Genomic DNA, 19,329 nt, shown 5'->3' on the forward strand with positions numbered 1-19,329 from the left:
GGCGCGGTGGCTCACGTGTGTCATCCCAGCACTTTGAGAGGCTGAGACGGGCAGATCACCTGAGGTTGGGAGTTCAAGACCAGCCTGGCCAACATAGTGAAACCCCGTCTCTATTAAAACTACAAACATTAGCTGGGCCATCGTGGCGTGCACCTGTCATCCCAGCTACTCGGGAGGCTGAGGCAGGAGAATGGCTTGAACCCGGGAGGCGGAGGTTGTAGTGAGCTGAGATCGCACCACCGCACTCCAGCCTGGGTGACACAGTCAGACTCTGTCTCCAAAAAAAAAAAAAAAAAATTCTTACAGAGACGAGGGTCTCGCTGTTGGCCAGGCTGGTCTGGAACCCCAGGGCTCAGGCAATCCTCCTGCGTTGGCCTCCGACGGTGCTGGGAGGACAGGCCTGAGCCACCGCGCCCGGCCACCTGTGGCTTTTTTTCCCCACATCAGACCAGGAAGAGCCACAGCTCAGGCGTGAGCTGCCCGAGTCGACGCCAGGTGGCGCCCAGGCCCCGAGCCAGCTCTGTCTGCAACGCAGCCCTCATCCCCGGACCTGCTCGTCCCCTTCGTCCCAGAGCTCGACCCCCCAGAGCCATCACCCCCCGACCGCAGGGCTCACCCTCCCACGGACCCCTGGCCGGGCTCTGGGCGTGCGTGGTGGTCCGTGGACTCGCTTACGGACACCCGTTCTGCTCAGCCTCCTGACGCCCTTGGACAGCTCGGAGGGCACAGAGAGCAGGTCCTAAAGGATATCGATGGCTACACACACCTCCCCGAGTTCACCACCTCGGGGTGCCCAGAGCTCCTCCCACAGCACCTTTGAAGCTCTCATTCCGTCTCAGTCTATTAACAGGGCAGACGGAGCCCAGGAGATTGTCGGCTACACACACGCACAGATGGAGCACAGATTGACGGCTACACACACACGCCCCTGAGCTGTCCACCGGGGAACGCTCTCATTCCGTCTCAGCCTATTAACAGGGAAGACAGAGCCCAGGAGATTGACAGCTACACACACACACACACACACACACACGTCCCTGAGCTGTCCACCTGGGGACGCCCAGAATTCCTCCCACAGCACCTTCAAAGCTCTCATTCCGTGTCTCAGTCTATTAACAGGGAAGACAGAGCCCAGGAGATTGACGGCTACACACACACACACACACACACACACACACACACACCCCCAGATTGACGGCTACACACACACACACGTCCCTGAGCTGTCCACCGGGGGACGCTCTCCTTCCATCTCAGTCTATTAACAGGGAAGATGGAGCCCAGCAGATTGTCGGCTACACACACACACACACACACACACACACACACACACAGATGGAGCCCAGCAGATTGACGGCTACACACACACACACACACGTCCCTGACTTCACAACCTGGGGATGCCCAGAGCTCCTCCCACAGCACCTTCAAAGCTCTCATTCCATCTCTCAGTCTATGAACAGGGAAGACAGAGCCCAGGAGATTGACTGACACACACACACACACACACAATGTCCCTGAGCTGTCCTCCGGGGGACACACTCATTCCGTCTCTCAGTCTATTAACAGGGAAGATGGAGCCCAGCAGATTGTCGGCTACACACACACACACACACACACACAGATGGAGCCCAGATTGTCGGCTACACACACACACACACACACACACACACACAGATGGAGCCCAGCAGATTGACGGCTACACACACACACACACACACACACACGTCCTGACTTCACAACCTGGGGATGCCCAGAGCTCCTCCCACAGCACCTTCAAAGCTCTCATTCCATCTCTCAGTCTAGGGAAGACAGAGCCCAGGAGATTGACAGACACACAGACACACACACACACACACACACGTCCCTGAGCTGTCCACCGGGGGACACTCTCATTCAGTCTCTCAGTCTATTAACAGAGAAGATGGAGCCCAGCAGATTGTCGACTACACACACACACACACACAGATGGAGCCCAGATTGTCGGCTACACACACACACACACACACACGTCCCTGACTTCACAACCTGGGGATGCCCAGAGCTCCTCCCACAGCACCTTCAAAGCTCTCATTCCATCTCTCAGTCTATTAACAGGGAAGACAGAGCCCAGGAGATTGACGGCTACACACACGCACGCACACGTCCCTGACTTGACCACACACTCTCATTCCGTCTCGCAGTCTATGAACAGGGAAGACAGAGCCCAGGAGATTGACAGACACACAGACACACACACACACACACACACACACACACACACGTCCCTGACTTCACCACCTGGGGACGCCCAGAGCTCCTCCCACAGCACCTTCAAAGCTCTCATTCCATGTCTCAGTCTATTAACAGGGAAGACAGAGCCCAGGAGATTGACGGCTACACACACACACCCCCCCCCAGATTGACGGCTACACACACACACACACGTCCCTGAGCTGTCCACCGGGGGACACTCTCATTCCGTCTCTCAGTCCTATTAACAGAGAAGATGGAGCCCAGCAGATTGTCGGCTACACACACACACACACACACACACACACACACACACACACAGATGGAGCCCAGCAGATTGACGGCTACACACACACACACACACGTCCCTGACTTCACAACCTGGGGATGCCCAGAGCTCCTCCCACAGCACCTTCAAAGCTCTCATTCCATCTCTCAGTCTATGAACAGGGAAGACAGAGCCCAGGAGATTGACAGACAGACACACACACACACACACACACACACACACGTCCCTGACTTGACCACCTGGGGACACTCTCATTCCATCTTGCAGTCTATGAACAGGGAAGACGGAGCCCCGGAGAGGCCTCCGTCCCGCGCTGCCCTGGCAAATCTGGGTTCCGAGTCTGAGTTCAGCGGTGTTAAAAAAACAATAGTCTACGTCCCCCGCTTGGGGCCACATATAGCAAACCCTATTTACCGCATCCGGGCACATCACGATTCCACCTGCCGAGGCCCCCACCACTGTCCTAGGTCCATCCCCAGCTTGGCGACGGTTCCAAATGCCTCCCCCGACCGCCCCCCAGTCAAAGTCTCGCTCTGTCGCCCAGGCTGGAGTGCAGTGGCGCGATCTCAGCTCACGGCAACCTCCACCTCCCACGTTCAAGCGATTCTCCTACCTCAGCCTCTGGGGTAGCTGGGACTACAGGCACCTGCCACCACACCCAGCTAATTTTTGCATATTTAGTAGAGTCGGTATTTCTCTGTGTTGCTCAGGCAGGTCTCGAACTCCTGACCTCAGGTGATCCACCCACCTCGGCCTCCCAAAGTGCTGGAATTACAGGCTTGAGCCACCGTGCCTGACCTCAGACACCTTTTGGTGCTTCTTGTTTGAGATGTGGGGTCTTAACTCTGTCACCCAGGCTGGAGTGCAGTGCTGCAATCTGAGCTCACCGCAGCCTCCACCTCCTGGGCTCAAGTGATCCTCCCACCTCAGCCTCCCGAGCAGCCGGGACCACAGGCACCCACCACCACGCCTGGCTGATTTTTCTTTTTTTTCTTTTTTTGTAGATAAGGGGCCTTACCATGTTGCCCATGCTGGTATCAAACTCCTGGGCTCAAGCAATCCTCCCACCTCAGCCTCCTTCCCAACGCATAAATGGGGGTGACACCTCTGCGCAGTCCCCACTGTCTCCCTCATTCTGTTTTACAACTACGGTCACATAAAGTAACGCAGAGAGGCGAGCCCCGTTATTCCCCCTTAAAACGTAGCCTGGAGCTTGCAGGACGCGGGCAGGTGGTAAAGATTCAGAGGCCAATTGAGATCACACGATTTTAAGCTAATTCAGGTGATTTTTAAGCTAATCAAGGGCCCCTTTCACGCAGGTGACTTTAAACGAATCGAGTTCTCCTTTCACAGAACTAAAAGGGGAGGTTATTTTACACAAATGCGCAGGCTACAGCCACCTGTCCTTCCTAGGGACTTCGGGCTGAAAATGTCACCTCTCGCACCGTTAATCCAAGCCCTGCAGGGCTGTTAGGAAGGGAATTAGCAGCTGGGATACCCCCATCCTACAATGAGGGGGGTTTAGCAAACCCTCCTGAAATCCCAAGGCCGCAGCTTCCTGCAGACGCTTAAGGAACATGCCAAATGCAACTGATCTCCTGAAAAATGCAAGCACTGCTGCTGAGGGCTGGGGTTCCGGGACGCTTTGCACACCACAGGTCACAGTTTGTGGGGGAGCTTCTCTGGGACCGGCTGACTCTTACCGTCCCCTGGACCCAGGGGGGCGCCGCTCGCATCCTCCTGGCATCTCCCAGGCCCCTGCCGCACTCACAGCTCCACCGCAGGGGCTCCCCAGGCTGGACTCAGACCCGCTGGATCCCATCCAGGCCCCCAGTGTAGACTCAGAGGCCCCTGGGATGGACTCGAGGCCCCAAAGCAGACTTCAGGACCCTCAGAGCTGGACCTCCACCCTCCAAGGCAGCATTCGGAACCCTCACGGCTGGACTCGAGGCCCAAGGCAGACATGGGGACCCCTGGGAGGCGTCCGGGACCCCCAGGACAGGATTCCAGCCCCCCGGCCAGACGTGGGGACTCCTGGGCGGTGTCCAGGACGCCTGGGGCTGGACCCAAGCCCCCAAGGCTAGATGTGGGGGACCCCCAGGGCTGGACTCAAGCCCCCAAGGCAGACGAGGGGACCCACCTGGGCGGCGCCCGGGACCCCCCCAGAGCAGGTCTCCAGCCCCAGAGCAGAGGTGGGGACTCCTGGGCGGCGTCCGGGACCCCCAGAGCAGGTCTCCAGCCCCCAGAAGAGGTGGGGACTCCTGGGCGGCGTCCGGGACCCCAGAGCAGGTCTCCAGCCCCCAGAGCAGAGGTGGGGACTCCTGGGCGGCGTCCGGGACCCCCAGAGCAGGTCTCCAGCCCCCAGAACAGAGGTGGGGACTCCTGGGCGGCGTCCGGGACCCCCAGAGCAGGTCTCCAGCCCCCAGAGCAGAGGTGGGGACTCCTGGGCAGCGTCCGGGACCCCCAGAGCAGGTCTCCACCCCCAGAGCAGGGGGACTCCTGGGCGGCGTCCGGGACCCCCAGAGCAGCAGAGGTGGGGACTCCTGGGCGGCGTCCGGGACCCCCAGAGCCGGTCTCCAGCCCCCAAGGCAGACGTGGGGACCCACCTGGGCGGTGTCTGGGACTCCCACGGGGGAACGCCAGTCTCCAAGGCAGACGTGAGGACCCCCGGGCAGCGTCCGGGACCCCCAGGGCTGCACTCGAGCCCCCAAAGCAGACATGGGGCTCCCTGGGTGGCGTCCGGGACCCCCAGGGCTGGACTCATGCCCCCAGGGCAGACGTGGGGACTCCTGGGCGGCGTCCGGGACCCCCACGGCGGCACTCCAGCCTCCAGAGCAGACGTAGAGACCCCCGGGCGGTGTCCGGGACCCCCAGGGCTGGACTCGAGCCCCCAAGGCAGACGTGGGGACCCCGGAGATTGAAGCCAAGCCCCCGAGGCGGCGTTCCGCACCCTCGCAATCAGACTTGGACTCTACCCAGCGCGGAACGGGGTAGGACGGGAGCGGGAACGAGGCGGGTGAGGGCAGCGCCGCCGGGGCTGGGGGTCCTGGCGCCTACACGGCCGGCGGCTGCACCGGGCGCCGAGTCTGGTAGCAGCAGCCCACGCCTAATGATAAGCGGCCCGGCCCCGCCTCCCCCGCCCGCGATGCATGCCAATCACCAGCACATGATGCGGGTTGACCAATGAGGAGCCCTCCCGTGCTGCAGAGCCCGCCCCGACCGCACGCCAATCACAGCACGTGACGCGGAATGACCAATGAGGAGCACGCCTTGTGCTGGGGCATGGCACTGGGGAGCCCGCCTCGGCCGCACGCCAATCACCAGCACGTGACGCGGGAGGACCAATGAGCACGCCCTGTGTTGAGGGGGGGTGGAACTGGGGAGCCCGCCCCGGCCGCACGCCAATCACCAGCACGTGACGCGGGATGACCAATGAGGAACACGCCCTGTGCCGAGGAGAGGCGCTGGTGAGCCCGCCCCGGCCGCACGCCAATCACGAGCACGTGACGAGAAACGCCTGTGGGCAGCCCCGCCCCACCGCTCAGCCGCCCGACGCGCCATGTGGGCCCTGCGGGCCGCCGTACGCCGGGGACTGCGGCTCTCCCGCGTGGGCCGCGGCCTCCCGGCTCCGAGGGCAGCCGCGCCGTCCTGCCCCGCGCGCGCGCTCGCCGCTGTCGGCCGCAGGGGCCCCGGGAATCTGGAGGGGCCATGGGGCGGAGGGCCGGGTCTGCGGGCGGACGGCGGCCGAAGCCGCGCGGAAGACGACGAGGAGGAGCCGGAAGATGCGGACGAGAACGCAGAGGAGGAGGAGCTGCTGCAGGGAGAGCCTCTGCTGCCGGCGGGGACCCAGCGCGTGTGTCTGGTTCACCCTGACGTCAAGTGGGGCCCGGGAAAGCCGCAGATGACGCGAGGTGACCGCGGCGGGGCTTCCAGGACAGAAACGGGAGCTGCAGATCTGGGGGCGGGGCTCTGAGGGGAGAGTCTCATTGGTGGAGATTCAGGGGCGGGGCTCCGGGGAGAATCTCATAGGTGGAGGCGCAGGGGCGTGGCTCTGCAGGGAGGATTTCATAGGTGGAGATTCGGGGGCGGGGCTCGGGAGAATCAAATGGCGATTCGAGGGCGGGGCCCGGGAGATTCACAGGTGGAGACGCAGGACGAGGCTCTGAGGGGAAGAGCTCAGCTGGCGACTTAGGGGCGGGGCTTCAGGGGGCGAGGCTCTAAGGAGAGGATCTGATAGGTGGAGACGCAAGGGCGTGGCATTGAGGGGCGGGGCTCTTAAGGGAGGAGCTCCTGGATGGTGATGCCGGGGCAGGGCTCTGAGGGGACGATCTCGTAGGTGGAGGTACCTGGGCGGGGTTCGGGGGAGGAGCCTATGGTGAAAGGGCGGGACTTATGGGGAAGAGGGGAGGCTGTCATGGGTGGAGGTGCGTGGGCGGGGCTTCGGGGGGAGGGGCTATGGGGTAAACGTGAGGGGGCGGAGCTTATGGGGAGGAGCACGTGGGGTGGGGAGGAGCTCGTGGGGCGGGATGGGGTGGGGTCGAGCCCGTGGGATGGAGCCCATGGGGTTTGATGGGGTGAGGTCGAGCCCGTGGGGCGGAGCCCATGGGCTGGGCTGGGCTGGGCTGGTTCTCACTGATGGGACCCGTTTCTCTTGCCCCTGGGTTAGAGGTAGGCACGGCGTGTTTGGGGTCAGGGGAGGGAGGGTGTCCAGCGGGCCAATCTGTGTCCAGTCCCCCCACCCCACTCCACTCCCCTAGGAGGAAATGCAAATGAATACGTCGTTGCATGTGCCAGAGTCTCAAAAACGTTGATTTTTTTCCCCTTGGAAGCCCCTGTAGTCGTTGAATGGTTTTCCTCTACGGGTGTTTTCCAAAATGGTCAGTTCTTGGAACAGCGGAAGCCCCAAACTGCTCACAACATTGCGCAGACCTCTTGCCTCTCTCCTCCCAAAACCTGCCCACGGTTCTTCAGTAATCCCTGAGCACCCCCAGCTCCCCGGTTCCCTGCTGCGCCCTCCTGGAGCCCAAATTCCACGTAAGGCAGGGTCGCCCTCGTGTCCCGCTGTGGCTCCGGCGTCCCTCCCCCGTCAGATTCCTGCTTAGAGGACCTACGGGGCACGGAGTCGTATCTGGGGACAAACGCCGGCTGGGGGTGCGTTCTCAGGGGACATTGTCTCAAGGACAGGGGGAGGCCTCCCTGGGCAGGTGTGGACGGGGGCCCCGGGCCTACCCCAAAGGGAAGCATCTCTCACGCTGGCCCTTGTGTCCCCGCAGCCGAGTGGCAGGTGGCGGAGGCCACAGCGCTGGTGCACACGCTGGACGGCTGGTCCGTGGTGCAGACAATGGTCGTATCCACCAAATCACCGGACAGGAAGCTCGTCTTCGGCAAAGGAAACTTCCAACACCTGACAGGTGGGTCCGTCCACACCTGCTCCTTCCCCAAACCTCCTTTCCTGTCCGCTGCTGCCGAGAACATTCGAGCCAGACGCACTGAAGGACGGGGGTCTCGCTGGGCCAGGGGGGAAACGGCCTCTTAGGCTGCCCGGGTGAGCCGGGAGCACACACCAGTAGGAGTCGGAGGACGCCGAGGCCGCACCTGTGTCGAGACTCACAGCCGGCCCTGGAGAGAGTTAAACTGCTAAAGGTTAGGTCGGGGCGGTTTATAGAGTCCAACAAACAGGGTGGGCAGTGGACCGGCTGTATCCCCACCTGCTCCTGCAGCCCCGACAGCCAAATCCTCCTGCTGGGTGGCTCCCCGTGCAGTCTGTAAGGCCGGGATCCTGCACGGGATCCTTGCGCTTCCCCGGTTTTTGACCGTCCGGCTTATAGTACAGAGTGGGGAAGATGCTACTCACTTGCCCAGGTCGGGGGTCCGCTTCCCTGGGTCACTTGCCCAGGTGGGGGTCGGTTTCCCTGGGTCACTTGCCCAGGTGGGGGTCGGTTTCCCTGGGTCACTTGCCCAGATGGGGGTCCGCTTCCCTGCCTGACTCGGATGCATGTCATCCCGGCCGGGATGTGTTCACCACGTCTGTGTGTGTGTCGCACCAGAATGTGTTCACCATCTGTGTGTCTGTCCACACTGGGATGTGTCCACTGTGCATGTGTGTCTGTGTGTGTCCCTGTCGGGATGTGTCACACCGTGTGTGTGTGTCTGTGTCTGTGTGTTCCACCGGCTGTGTCCACTGTGCATGTGTGTCTGTGTGTCCTTGTCAGAATGTGCTCACCGTGTGTGTGTGTCTGTCCGTCAGGATGTGTTTACTGCTTGTGTCTCTGTGTGTGTGTGTGTCCCTGTTGGGATGTGTTTACTGTGTGTGTGTGTGTCCCTGTTGGGATGTGTTTACTGTGTGTGTACGTGTGTGTGTGTGTGCGTATGTCTGTCCCTGTTGGGATGTGTTTACTGTGTGTGTGTGTCTGTCCCTGTTGGGATGTGTTTTTACTGTGTGTGTCTGTGTCCCTGTTGGGATGTGTTTACTGTGTGTGTGTGTGTGTGTGTGTCCCTGTTGGGATGTGTTTACTGTGTGTGTCTGTGTCCCTGTTGGGATGTGTTTACTGTGTGTGTGTGTCCCTGTTGGGATGTGTTTACTGTGTGTGTCTGTGTCCCTGTTGGGATGTGTTTACTGTGTGTGTGTGTCTGTGTCCCTGTTGGGATGTGTTTACTGTGTGTGTGTCCCTGCCCGGATGTCTTCACCGTCTGCTTGTGTATGTGTGTGAGACACACAGCCCTAGAGACACACCCTCTCCCACACCGACTTCCTGGATCCTGGGTCCCGTGCTCCTGGGGACGCCTGTGACCTGGGCACTCCAGAGGGCATCGCGGGCTCATCCCGCAGTCCAGGGGCCTGGACGGCCGGCCTCTGACGGGACCCCCTCTTTCTGTTAGAAAAGATCCGAGGGTCTCCGGACATCACGTGCGTCTTCCTGAACGTGGAGAGGATGGCAGCCCCGACCAAGGTACCACAGAACGTGGCTGGCTGTTTGTTCCGTATTCCCCGTGATGACGGCGTGGACGCCACAGTGTCCCGCCGGGCGGGGGACAGATGGGGACACGGTGGAGTTAATGACACAGACGTCCTCCTTCCTCTGCGGTTGGCCACCAGCGCCTGGCCTTCCCCTGTGGCTCCTCAGTCGCTCTCTCCTTTTGTAGAAAGAACTGGAAGCCGCCTGGGGCGTGGAGGTGTTTGACCGCTTCACAGTCGTCCTGCACATTTTCCGGTGCAACGCCCGCACGAAGGAAGCCCGGCTTCAGGTGGCCCTGGCGGAGATCCCGCTGCACAGGTATCGTGACGGGGTACCCGGGCCCCTCCGTTCTGTACTCACCTGTAGGTCATTCTGAGGGTACGTGAGGAAGAAAAGCATCGTGGGGGACCGGGCGCGGTAGCTCATGCCTGTAATCCCAGCACTTTGGGAGGCCGAGGCGGGCGGATCACGAGGTCAGGAGATCGAGACCATCCTGGCTAACACGGTGAAACCCCCTCTCTACTAAAAAATACAAAAAATAGCCAGGCGAGGTGGCGGGCGCCTGTAGTCCCAGCTACTCGGGAGGCTGAGGCAGGAGAATGGCGTGAACCCGGGAGGCGGAGCTTGCAGTGAGCCCAGATTGCGCCCCTGCACTCCAGACTGGGCGACAGAGCGAGACTCCGTCTCAAAAAAAAAAGTGCCGTGGGTCACTCTGTCCGGGGCCTGATGGGCTGGCTTTCCCCGACCGCCCACCCCAGCTCCCGGCGAGGTCCCCTCGGTCTGGGACACACGTCAGTCACAGTGTCTGAGCTACACGCAGAGCGGGGGCCCCAGCACCAGCCCCTCCCTTCCACCCGGAGGCCCCAGCTCAGTGCCCCCTTCATCTTCGCCTCAGACCTCTGCCGGGAGGGAGACGGCGTCCGCAGAGAGCGAGGCAGTCTCGTTCCCACGCCAGGTCGAACCTGAAACGGGACGTCGCCCACCTGCACCGGGGAGCCGGCTCACGTGGCCCTGGCATCCCGCTGGGTCAGGTAACTCGTGACGGGGTACCCGCGTCCCCTCCGGGCGTCCTGGGTCATTCGGTCGTACGTGAGGGCAGCCACATCGTCAGCCCGCGGAAGATGCCTGTAATCCCACAGGGTGGGGGCCGGCTGGGGGCTCGTCTCCTGGTGGCATTTGAGGAGATAGGAGATGATGGTGGTTCTTTGACGTTTTGCCCAAATAGGGAGTCACAAACCGGGGATTTAAACAGCAGAAACCTATAGTCTCCCATCCTGGAGACCAGAAGTCTGAGATCAGGGTGAGGACAGGGCCGCGCTCCCTCCAGAGCCTCCTTCCTGCCTCTCCCAGCTCCCGGGGGCTCCAGGCGTCCCTGGACTTGTGGCCGCATCACTCCAGTCTCTGCGTCCGTCTCCACGTGGCCTCCTCCTCTGTGTCAAAAAAAAAAGTCTCTTAGGACACCCGTCATTGCATTTATGGCCTGCCCTAATCCAGGATCATCTCATTTCTAGATCCTTCACTTAGGACAAACACCCGGTTTCCGAATAAGGTCCCGTCACCGGTTCTGGGAATTAGTCTGAGCTGTGGACAGAGCTTTTAGGAGAACCACAGTTCCATCCACTACAATTGTGTCCACTTCCCTCTGGAAGCTCTAGGGGAGGCCCCCTGCCTCTCCCAGCTCCTGGGGGCTCCAGGCGTCCCTGGGAGGGAGACGTGGCCACATCACTCCAGTCTCTGCCTCCGTCTCCACGTGGCCGTCTCCTCTGTGTCTGTGTCTCCTCTTCCTGTCTCTTAGAAGGACACCTGTCATTGGATGTACGGCCCGCCCTACTCCAGGACGATCTCATCTCCAGATCCTTTGCTTACAGACATCTGCAAAGACTATTTTTCCAAATGATGTGTCATTTGATTTTGGGAACCACCCAGGTGATTCCGGATGATCTTGGCATTTGAGAGATTCAGGAGATGACATCTCCTTTGAGATTTTTTCCAAATAAGATCCATTCAAACCGGGGATTTAAACGACAGGGATATGTCTTTTGAGGGAACCACAGATCAATCAACTTAAGCTGTATCCAGCGCTCCCTCCAGAGCCTCTAGGGGAGGATTCTTCCTGCCTCTCCCAGCTCCCGGGGGCTCCAGGCGTCCCTGGGCTTGTGGCCGCATCACTCCAGTCTCTGCGTCCGTCTCCACGTGGCCTCCTCCTCTGTGTCTGTGTCTCCTCTTCTGTCTCTTAGAAGGACACCTGTCATTGCATTCGGGGCCCGCCGTAATCCAGGATCATCTCATCTCTGGATCCTTCTCTTAGGACAAACACCCTATTTCCGAATAAGGTCCCGTTCACCGGGAATTAGGATGTGGACAGAGCTTTCAGGACGGCCACAGTTTCGTCCACTACAATTGTATCCAGTTCCCTCCGGAGGGTCTAGGGGAGGCTCCTTCCTGCCTCTCCCAGCTCCTGGGGGCTCCCGGCGTCCCTGGGCTTGTGGCCGCATCACTCCGGGCTCTGCCTCTTAGGACACAGGTCATTGCCTTAGGGCCCACCCTAACCTAGGATGGCCTCTTGAGATCCTACAAAGAGCATATTTCGATATCAGGTCCCATCCCCAGGTTCTGGGACTTCGGATGTGAAGGGGCGTCCCTGAGCCCCACTCCCAGTGACGTCCCGGGCCGGGCCCCGGTCGGAGGCCTCCGTAGTGCTCGGGCCTTGCCTTTCTCCCCGAGTCACGGGAAGCCCTCGTGGGCCTCACAGGGTGGATGCGCCCGGAGGCGAGATCCCGTTCCGCCCAGCACGGCCCTTTCTCACGGAACGGGGCGGCGTCGGGCCGCTGCTGGGGAAGGCGGCCGGGCCCCCAGATGCCGGAGCAGGAGCAGGCCCCGGGCCCTCGCGGACCCTCGGCGGCACCCCCCGCTCTTGCGTGGCTCACGCCTCCCCGTCTTGGCTGCTTTTAGGAGAGTCCTTCATGCAGGTGCAGCAGCGTCTCCTGAGAGAGAAGGAGGCCAAGATCCGGAAGGCCCTGGACAGGCTTCGTAAGAAGAGGCAGCTCCTCCGGCAGCAGCGGACGAGGCGGGAGTTCCCCGTGGTCTCCGTGGTGGGGTACACCAACTGCGGTGAGCACCCCAGGGAGGACGCGCCCAGGGAGGGTGCCCCGGTGTCCGCGTGGGGCGCACCAGCTGCCGTGAGAACTTGCCCAGGAGAGGGGCGCCCCGTGGTCTCTCTGGAGGGGTTCACCGGGGCTGTGGTGAGGACGCCGTCTACTCCGTCGTCCTATCCAGAGCATTACCGCCCCGTCTACACCACAGGCTTCCCTCCGTCTACACCGTCCTCCTGTCCACACCATCAGCACTGCCCCATCTATACCACCACCGTCTACACAGTCCACCTGTCTACACCACAAGCTTCCCTCCGTCTACACCGTCCTGCTGTCTACACCATCACCACTACCCCATCTATACCACCACCGTCTACACAGTCCACCCGTCTACACCAATGTTCCCTTCGTCTACACCGTCCTCCTATCCAGAGCATTACCGCCCCGTCTACACCACAAACTTCCCTCCGTCTACACGGTCCTCCTGTCTACACCATCACCACTGCCTCATCTATACCACTACCCATCTACACAGTCTACCCGTCTACACCACAGCGTCCCCTTCGTCTATCCCGTCCCACTATCCAGAGCATTACCACCCCGTCTACACCACAGGCTTCCCTCCGTCTACACCGTCCTCCTGTCTACACAGTCACCACTGCCCCATCTACACCATCCTCCTGTCTACACCATCACCTCCCCTGTCTACACCATCCTCCTGTCTACACCATCACCCCTGCCCCATCTATGCCACCACCCCATCTACACAGTCCACCCGTCTACACCACAGTGTTCCCTTCGTCTACACCGTCTTCCTGTCTACACCATCACCACTGCCCCGTCTACACCATCCTCCTGTCTACACCATCACCACTGCCCCGTCTAGACCACCACCCCATCTACACAATCCACCCGTCTACACCACAGCATCCCCTTCCGTCTACACCGTCCTCCCAGCCACAGCAGCACCACCCCGTCTCTACCATCCCACCATCTACGCCATTGCCAGATCTACCCAGACGACCCCACGCCCATCCACGCCTTCACACACACACCGTCTGCACCCCCAGCTGCCCTGTGTCCACACCGCGGCCCTGCTGCGTCGGCCTGAGAGCGGCGACGGCGGCTTCGTCCCACGCGTCGTGTCCGGCCCGGGGGTGCCCGAGGGGCTCGGGGACCGTGGAGCCCGGGGTGCGGCCACCCAGGAGGGTGCCGTGGTCTCCATTCGGAGGGCCCGGGTGCCGCGCCGGGAGCTGGGACACGAGGGTCTCTGCAGCTCCCCGACCTCCACGCCCTCCTAGGGAAGACCACGCTGATCAAGGCGCTGACGGGCGACGCCGCCATCCGGCCGCGGGACCAGCTGTTTGCCACGCTGGACGTCACGGCCCACGCGGGCGCGCTGCCCTCACGCATGACCGTCCTGTACGTGGACACCATCGGCTTCCTCTCCCAGCTGCCGCACGGCCTCATCGAGTCCTTCTCCGCCACCCTGGAAGACGTGGCTCACTCGGTGAGTGCGGGAACGCCAGGGGCCGGGCGCTCGGACACCCAGTTAGCCAGGGGCCGGGCGCTCGGACACCCACTCGGCCCAGGGGCCGGGCACTCAGATACCCAGTCAGCCAGGGGCCAGGCGCTCAGACACCCACACAGCGAAGGGCTGGGCGCTCGGACACCCAGTTAGCCAGGGGCTGGGCGCTCGGACACCCACTCGGCCCAGGGGTCGGGCGCTCAGATACCCAGTCAGCCAGGGGCCGGGCGCTCGGACACCCACATAGCTACAGGCCGGGCGCTCGGACACCCACTCAGCCCAGGGGCCGGGCGCTCGGACACCCACTCAGCCCAGGGGCCAGGCGCTCGGACACCCACACAGCTACAGGCCGGGCGCTCAGACACCCACACAGCCCAGGGGCCAAGCGCTCGGACACCCACTCAGCCCAGGGGCCGGGCGCTCGGACACCCACACAGCGAAGGGCTGGGCGCTCAGACACCCACACAGCCCAGGGGCGGGGCACTTGGACACACACACAGCTACAGGCCAGGCGCTCGGACACCCAGTCAGCTAGGGGCCAGGCGCTTGGACACACACACAGCCACAGGCCAGGCGCTCGGACACCCACTCAGTCTAGGAGCTGGACTCTCGGACACCCACTCGGCCCAAGGGCCGGGCACTCGGACACCCACACAGCGAAGGGCTGGGCGCTCAGACACCCACACAGCGAAGGGCCGGGCGCTCAGACACCCACACAGCGAAGGGCCGGGCGCTCGGACACCCACACAGCGAAGGGCCGGGCGCTCGGACACCCACACAGCGAAGGGCCGGGCGCTCAGACACCCACACAGCGAAGGGCCGGGCGCTCGGACACCCACACAGCGAAGGGCTGGGCATTCGGAAACACACAGCCAGGGACCCGGCGCTCGGATACCCACAGAACTCGGGGTCAGAACAACACGTGCCTCCGGGGGCTCAGACCGAGTGTCCCCGAAGCCTGCCATATGCCCCGGGGCAGAGGCTGAGCGGTGGCCCCAGCCTCACCCACACTCAGGGCCGTGTTTTTGCCGCCGTGAGCCCGTGTACAAACAGGAAGCCTCGACCCCCTGAGCTCCGGCGATCCTCCCACCTCAGCCTCCCGACTAGCTGAGACCACAGGCGCGCACAACCAGGCCCGGCTCACGTTTGTACTTCGTGTAGAAACCGTCTCGCTCTCTTGCCCAGGCCGGTCTCCAACTCCTTGCCTCAAGCCACCTCCCACAGTGCTGGGGTTGCAGGAAAAACATTATTTGTATTAAGTGCATCCAAACAAACAGAAAGGAGACGTGGATACCCCGGCCGCATACGTGGTACAAGTAGACACGGCTTTTTTTTTCCTGCGTTTTTCATAGTTTGTATCAGGAACCTGCCCGTAAGAGGTTTTAAATGCGAGAAAAAGCATCCTTTAAAGACAAAAGATCTGACGGGGGATGAAGCTGCCCAAAGCTTTGAAGACCCACCGCGTGGGCGGGTGGTGGTGTCGTCATACACGGCACCCCCTCGTGCGTGGGTCTGGGGGTGCAGAGCTGCTGACTGTGGCGTGGAAGGCCGGTCCCGGGGTGTCCGAGCGGCCTGCACATAGGGGTACCTCCCACTCCCAGCCTGTCGTGGGGAGCTCGTGCCAGCCCCTCTCCCGGGCCGGTCCGCAAGCTTGGGGTCCGACACCAGGAGCTTCGCGGCTCTGACCGCGCGGCCCGGCCCGCAGGATCTCATCGTGCACGTGCGGGACGTGAGCCACCCCGAGGTGGAGCTCCAGAAACGCAGCGTTCTGTCCACACTGCACAGCCTGCAGCTGCCCGCCCCGCTCCTGGACTCCATGGTGGAGGTTCACAACAAGGTGGACCTCGTGCCCGGGTGAGTGCGGCCCTGGTGCCCGCAGGCGTCTCCTTCCCCTGCATGCACTGGGGCCGGGTGGGGAGATGCCCCGTCTCCTCCTGTGAACCACAGCGGTGGCAGCCGAGACACAGGGAGTTGGACCCAGGCTGTACCCCGTGGGCAGCGGACTCCTGGGCAGGACCCTGATTTCGTCCGGCCGCCCTGAGGCTGAGCGGGGCCTGTGGCACCCCCACCCCGGCAGGTACAGCCCCACGGAACCGAACGCCGTGCCCGTGTCTGCCCTGCTGGGCCACGGGCTCCAGGAGCTGAAGGCTGAGCTCGATGCGGCCGTTTTGAAGGCGACCGGGAGACAGATCCTCACTCTCCGCGTGAGGCTCGCCGGGGCCCAGCTCAGGTGAGCGGCCTGCCGGGGCAGGAGACGGGATGGTGCTGTGGATGTGCCCGTCTCTGCCTCTGAGGTGGGCTTTCGGTGGGTACGAAAAGAGCTGTGGGATCCCCCGAGAGCTTTAGGATGTCCAGACGCGATGAATGGGTTTGCATCAAATGGATGTTGGTGACCGCATACGACAGGTGCCTAACCTGTGCTGACAGTCGAGGGATGTAGGTCTCCCTACCGATAAGCAAGGGAGCTCGAATTGGATGCAGTGGCACAGGCCTGTAACCCCAAGACTTTGGGAGGCCAAGGCAGGAGGATTGCTGGAGCTGAGGAGTTTGAGGCCAGCCTGGGCAGCACAGTGAGATCCCATCTCTACAGAGAATAAACAGTTAGGCCAGGCGCGGTGACTCACGCCTGTAAAATCCCAACACTTCGGGAGGCTGACGCTGACGCAGGCCGATCACCCGAGGTCAGGAGTTCGAGGAACCGGCCTGGCCCACTAGGTGAAACCCCGTCTCCACTAAAAATACAAAACTTAGCCAGACCTGCTGGCGGGCGCCTTTCGTCCCAGCTGCTCAGGAGGCCGAGGCAGGAGAGTTGCTGGAACCCAGAAGGCCGAGGTTGCAGTGAGCTGAGATTGCATCACTGCCCTGCAGCCTGGGTGACAGACGGAGACTCTGTCTCAAAAAAAAAAAGCAGCTGATGGAGGCGCACACCGGTCGTCCCACCTACTTGGGAGGCTGAGGTGGGAGGATGGCTTGAGCCCAGGAGGTTGAGGCTGCAGTGAGCCATGACCGCACCACTGCACTCCAGCCTGGACTACAGAGCAAGACCCCATCTTAAAAAAAAAAAACGAGCACGGTGGCTCAAGCCTGTAATCCCAGCACTTTGGGAGGCCGAGACGGGCGGATCACGAGGTCAGGAGATCGAGACCATCCTGGCTAACACGGTGAAACCCCGTCTCTACTAAAAATACAAAAACTAGCCGAGCGAGGTGGCGGGCGCCTGTAGTCCCAGCTACTCGGGAGGCTGAGGCAGGAGAATGGCGTGAACCCGGGAGGTGGAGGTTGCAGTGAGCTGAGATCCGGCCACTGCACTCCAGCCTGGGCGACAGAGCGAGACTCCGTCTCACAAAAAAAAACGAAGGGAAACAGAACAGTCTGATGAATGAATAGTTTGGGCTAAGCTCTTTTTAGCATCATTATTTACTGTGAAACTAAGCAAATACTTACGGGTTCTGCTTGCTTCCGTACAACCCGCGTCTGTCCCCAGCTGGCTGTATAAGGAGGCCACGGTTCAGGACGTGGACGTGATCCCTGAGGACGGGGCGGCCGACGTGACGGTCATCATCAGCGACTCGGCCTACGGCAAATTCCGGAAGCTCTTTCCAGGATGAACGGACCCCCGCGGAGGGCTGGGGAGCTGTGGCGTTGCTGCTGTGTGTCGGGTGCAGCCGGGTGTCGGGTACAGCCGGGCGCCCCCTCGCTGGCTCTGGGCCCGCCTCGTTCCCAGCCATTTGCTGGGATGAACGCGCAGGCTGGTGTCACGGCCACGGCGCCCCAAAGGGGGTCTCGCCCGAGCGTCCACTCCACACGATTCCAGCGGGCCCTCGGTGCCTGCCGTGAACTGGCTCCCCTCGGAATGTTTCCGTAGCAGGACATTAAACCGGTGTTCTGATTTCTGTCAGCAGCGTTTCCAGTTCCTCCTGCACCTGTCGTGAGCCGTGGCCCTTGGTGGGCACCGAATGGCCCCTCCGCCCGTCTGTGTGTTCACACACGGTCTCCTGTCCCATGGTGGCGTCGGGGCAATGACTAAAAATCAAGTTTCCCGACAGCACAGAGAACTGTTCCACAAAAGTAGAAGGGAAAGAAAACAGTTTTATTAAAGAAGAAACTTCAAACCAGACCAGGACGTGTGTCACAGACCATCCGCTAACAGATGCAGGGAGAATTTCACCTGCGTGTGACCAGGCTGTCCAGCCGTTACATGTACATTTGCCGTCTCCAACAGGAAAACAAAACGCCTGGTGTGTTTTGTTTTGAGACAGCCTCGCTCTGTCGCCCAGGCTGGAGTGCAGTGGTGTGATCTCAGGTCTCTGCAACCTCCGCCTCCCGGGTTCAAGCGATTCTCCTGCCTCAGCCTCTCGAGGAGCTGGGATTACAGGTGCCCGCCACCACGCCTGGCTAATTTTTGTATTTTTAGTAGAGATGGGGTTTCACCATGTTGGCCAGGCTGGTCTTGAACTGTTGACCTTGTGATCCACCCGCCTCGGCCTCCCAAAGTGCTGGAATTACAGGCGTGAACCACCGCGCCCGGCCTGAATTAACATTTTTTTTTTTTTGGAGACAGAGTCTTGGACTGTCGCCCAGGCTGAAGTGCAGTGGTGCGATCTCGGCTCACTGCAACCTCCGCCTCCTGAGTTCCAATGATTCTCCTGCCTCAGCCTCCTGAGTAGCTGGGATTACAGGTGCGCGTCACCATACCTAGCTAGTTTTTTCTGTTTTTAGTAGAGACAGGATTTCACCATGTTGGCCAGGCTGGTCTTGAACTCCTGACCTTGTGATTCGCCTGCCTCGGCCTCCCAAAGTACTGGGATGACAGGCGTGAGCCACCGTGCCCGGCCACCATACTCAGCCTCACAACTTGATTTTTTAAAACCTCTGACCTGAAAAACGTGCCCTATGAATTAACTTTTCCTTTTTTTTTGTTTTGTTTTTTTTTGTTTTGACTTGGAGTCTCGGACTGTCACCCAGGCTGGAGTGCAGTGGCACGACCTCAGCTCACCGCAACCTCTGCCTCCCAGGTTCCAGTGATTCTCCTGCCTCAGCCTCCTGAGTAGCTGTGAACTACAGACACCTGCCACCATGCCTGGCTAATTTTTGTGTTTTAGTAGAGACGGGGTTTCACCCTGTTGGCCGGGCTGGTCTCGAACTCCTGACCTTGTGATCCGCCCACCTCGGCCTCCCACAGTGCTGGGATGACAGTCATGAGCCACCGCGCCCGGCCTGAATGAACATTTT

The 19,329-nt window shown here is 61.2% G+C and overlaps 1 protein-coding gene across 1 annotated transcript; it reads left to right on the plus strand.

The window, feature by feature from the left end:
• The first annotated feature begins 6,025 nt into the window (after window positions 1-6,025).
• On the plus strand, window positions 6,026-17,995 carry LOC126946859 (putative GTP-binding protein 6). Its single transcript, XM_050777576.1, has 10 exons — window positions 6,026-6,432; window positions 7,795-7,932; window positions 9,401-9,471; window positions 9,665-9,795; window positions 10,433-10,491; window positions 12,430-12,588; window positions 13,871-14,079; window positions 15,803-15,951; window positions 16,175-16,327; window positions 17,582-17,995. Exons 1-10 carry the CDS (start codon window positions 6,081-6,083, stop codon window positions 17,703-17,705), a joined length of 1,545 nt encoding a protein of 514 aa, XP_050633533.1. The 5' UTR covers window positions 6,026-6,080; the 3' UTR covers window positions 17,706-17,995.
• Window positions 17,996-19,329: the final 1,334 nt, after the last annotated feature.

This window comes from Macaca thibetana, chromosome X, assembly GCF_024542745.1.
Source record: "Macaca thibetana thibetana isolate TM-01 chromosome X, ASM2454274v1, whole genome shotgun sequence".
Taxonomy (NCBI): Eukaryota; Metazoa; Chordata; class Mammalia; order Primates; family Cercopithecidae; genus Macaca; species Macaca thibetana.

Excerpts from the sequence above, each read along its gene's own strand:
- LOC126946859 (XM_050777576.1), top strand. The coding sequence starts at position 6,081 with ATGTGGGCCCTGCGGGCCGCCGTACGCCGGGGACTGCGGCTCTCCCGC. Across the intron at positions 9,796-10,432 it reads GCGGAGATCCCGCTGCACAG|GTCGAACCTGAAACGGGACG; the intron begins GTATCGTGACGG and ends TTCCCACGCCAG. Across the intron at positions 10,492-12,429 it reads AGCCGGCTCACGTGGCCCTG|GAGAGTCCTTCATGCAGGTG; the intron begins GCATCCCGCTGG and ends GGCTGCTTTTAG.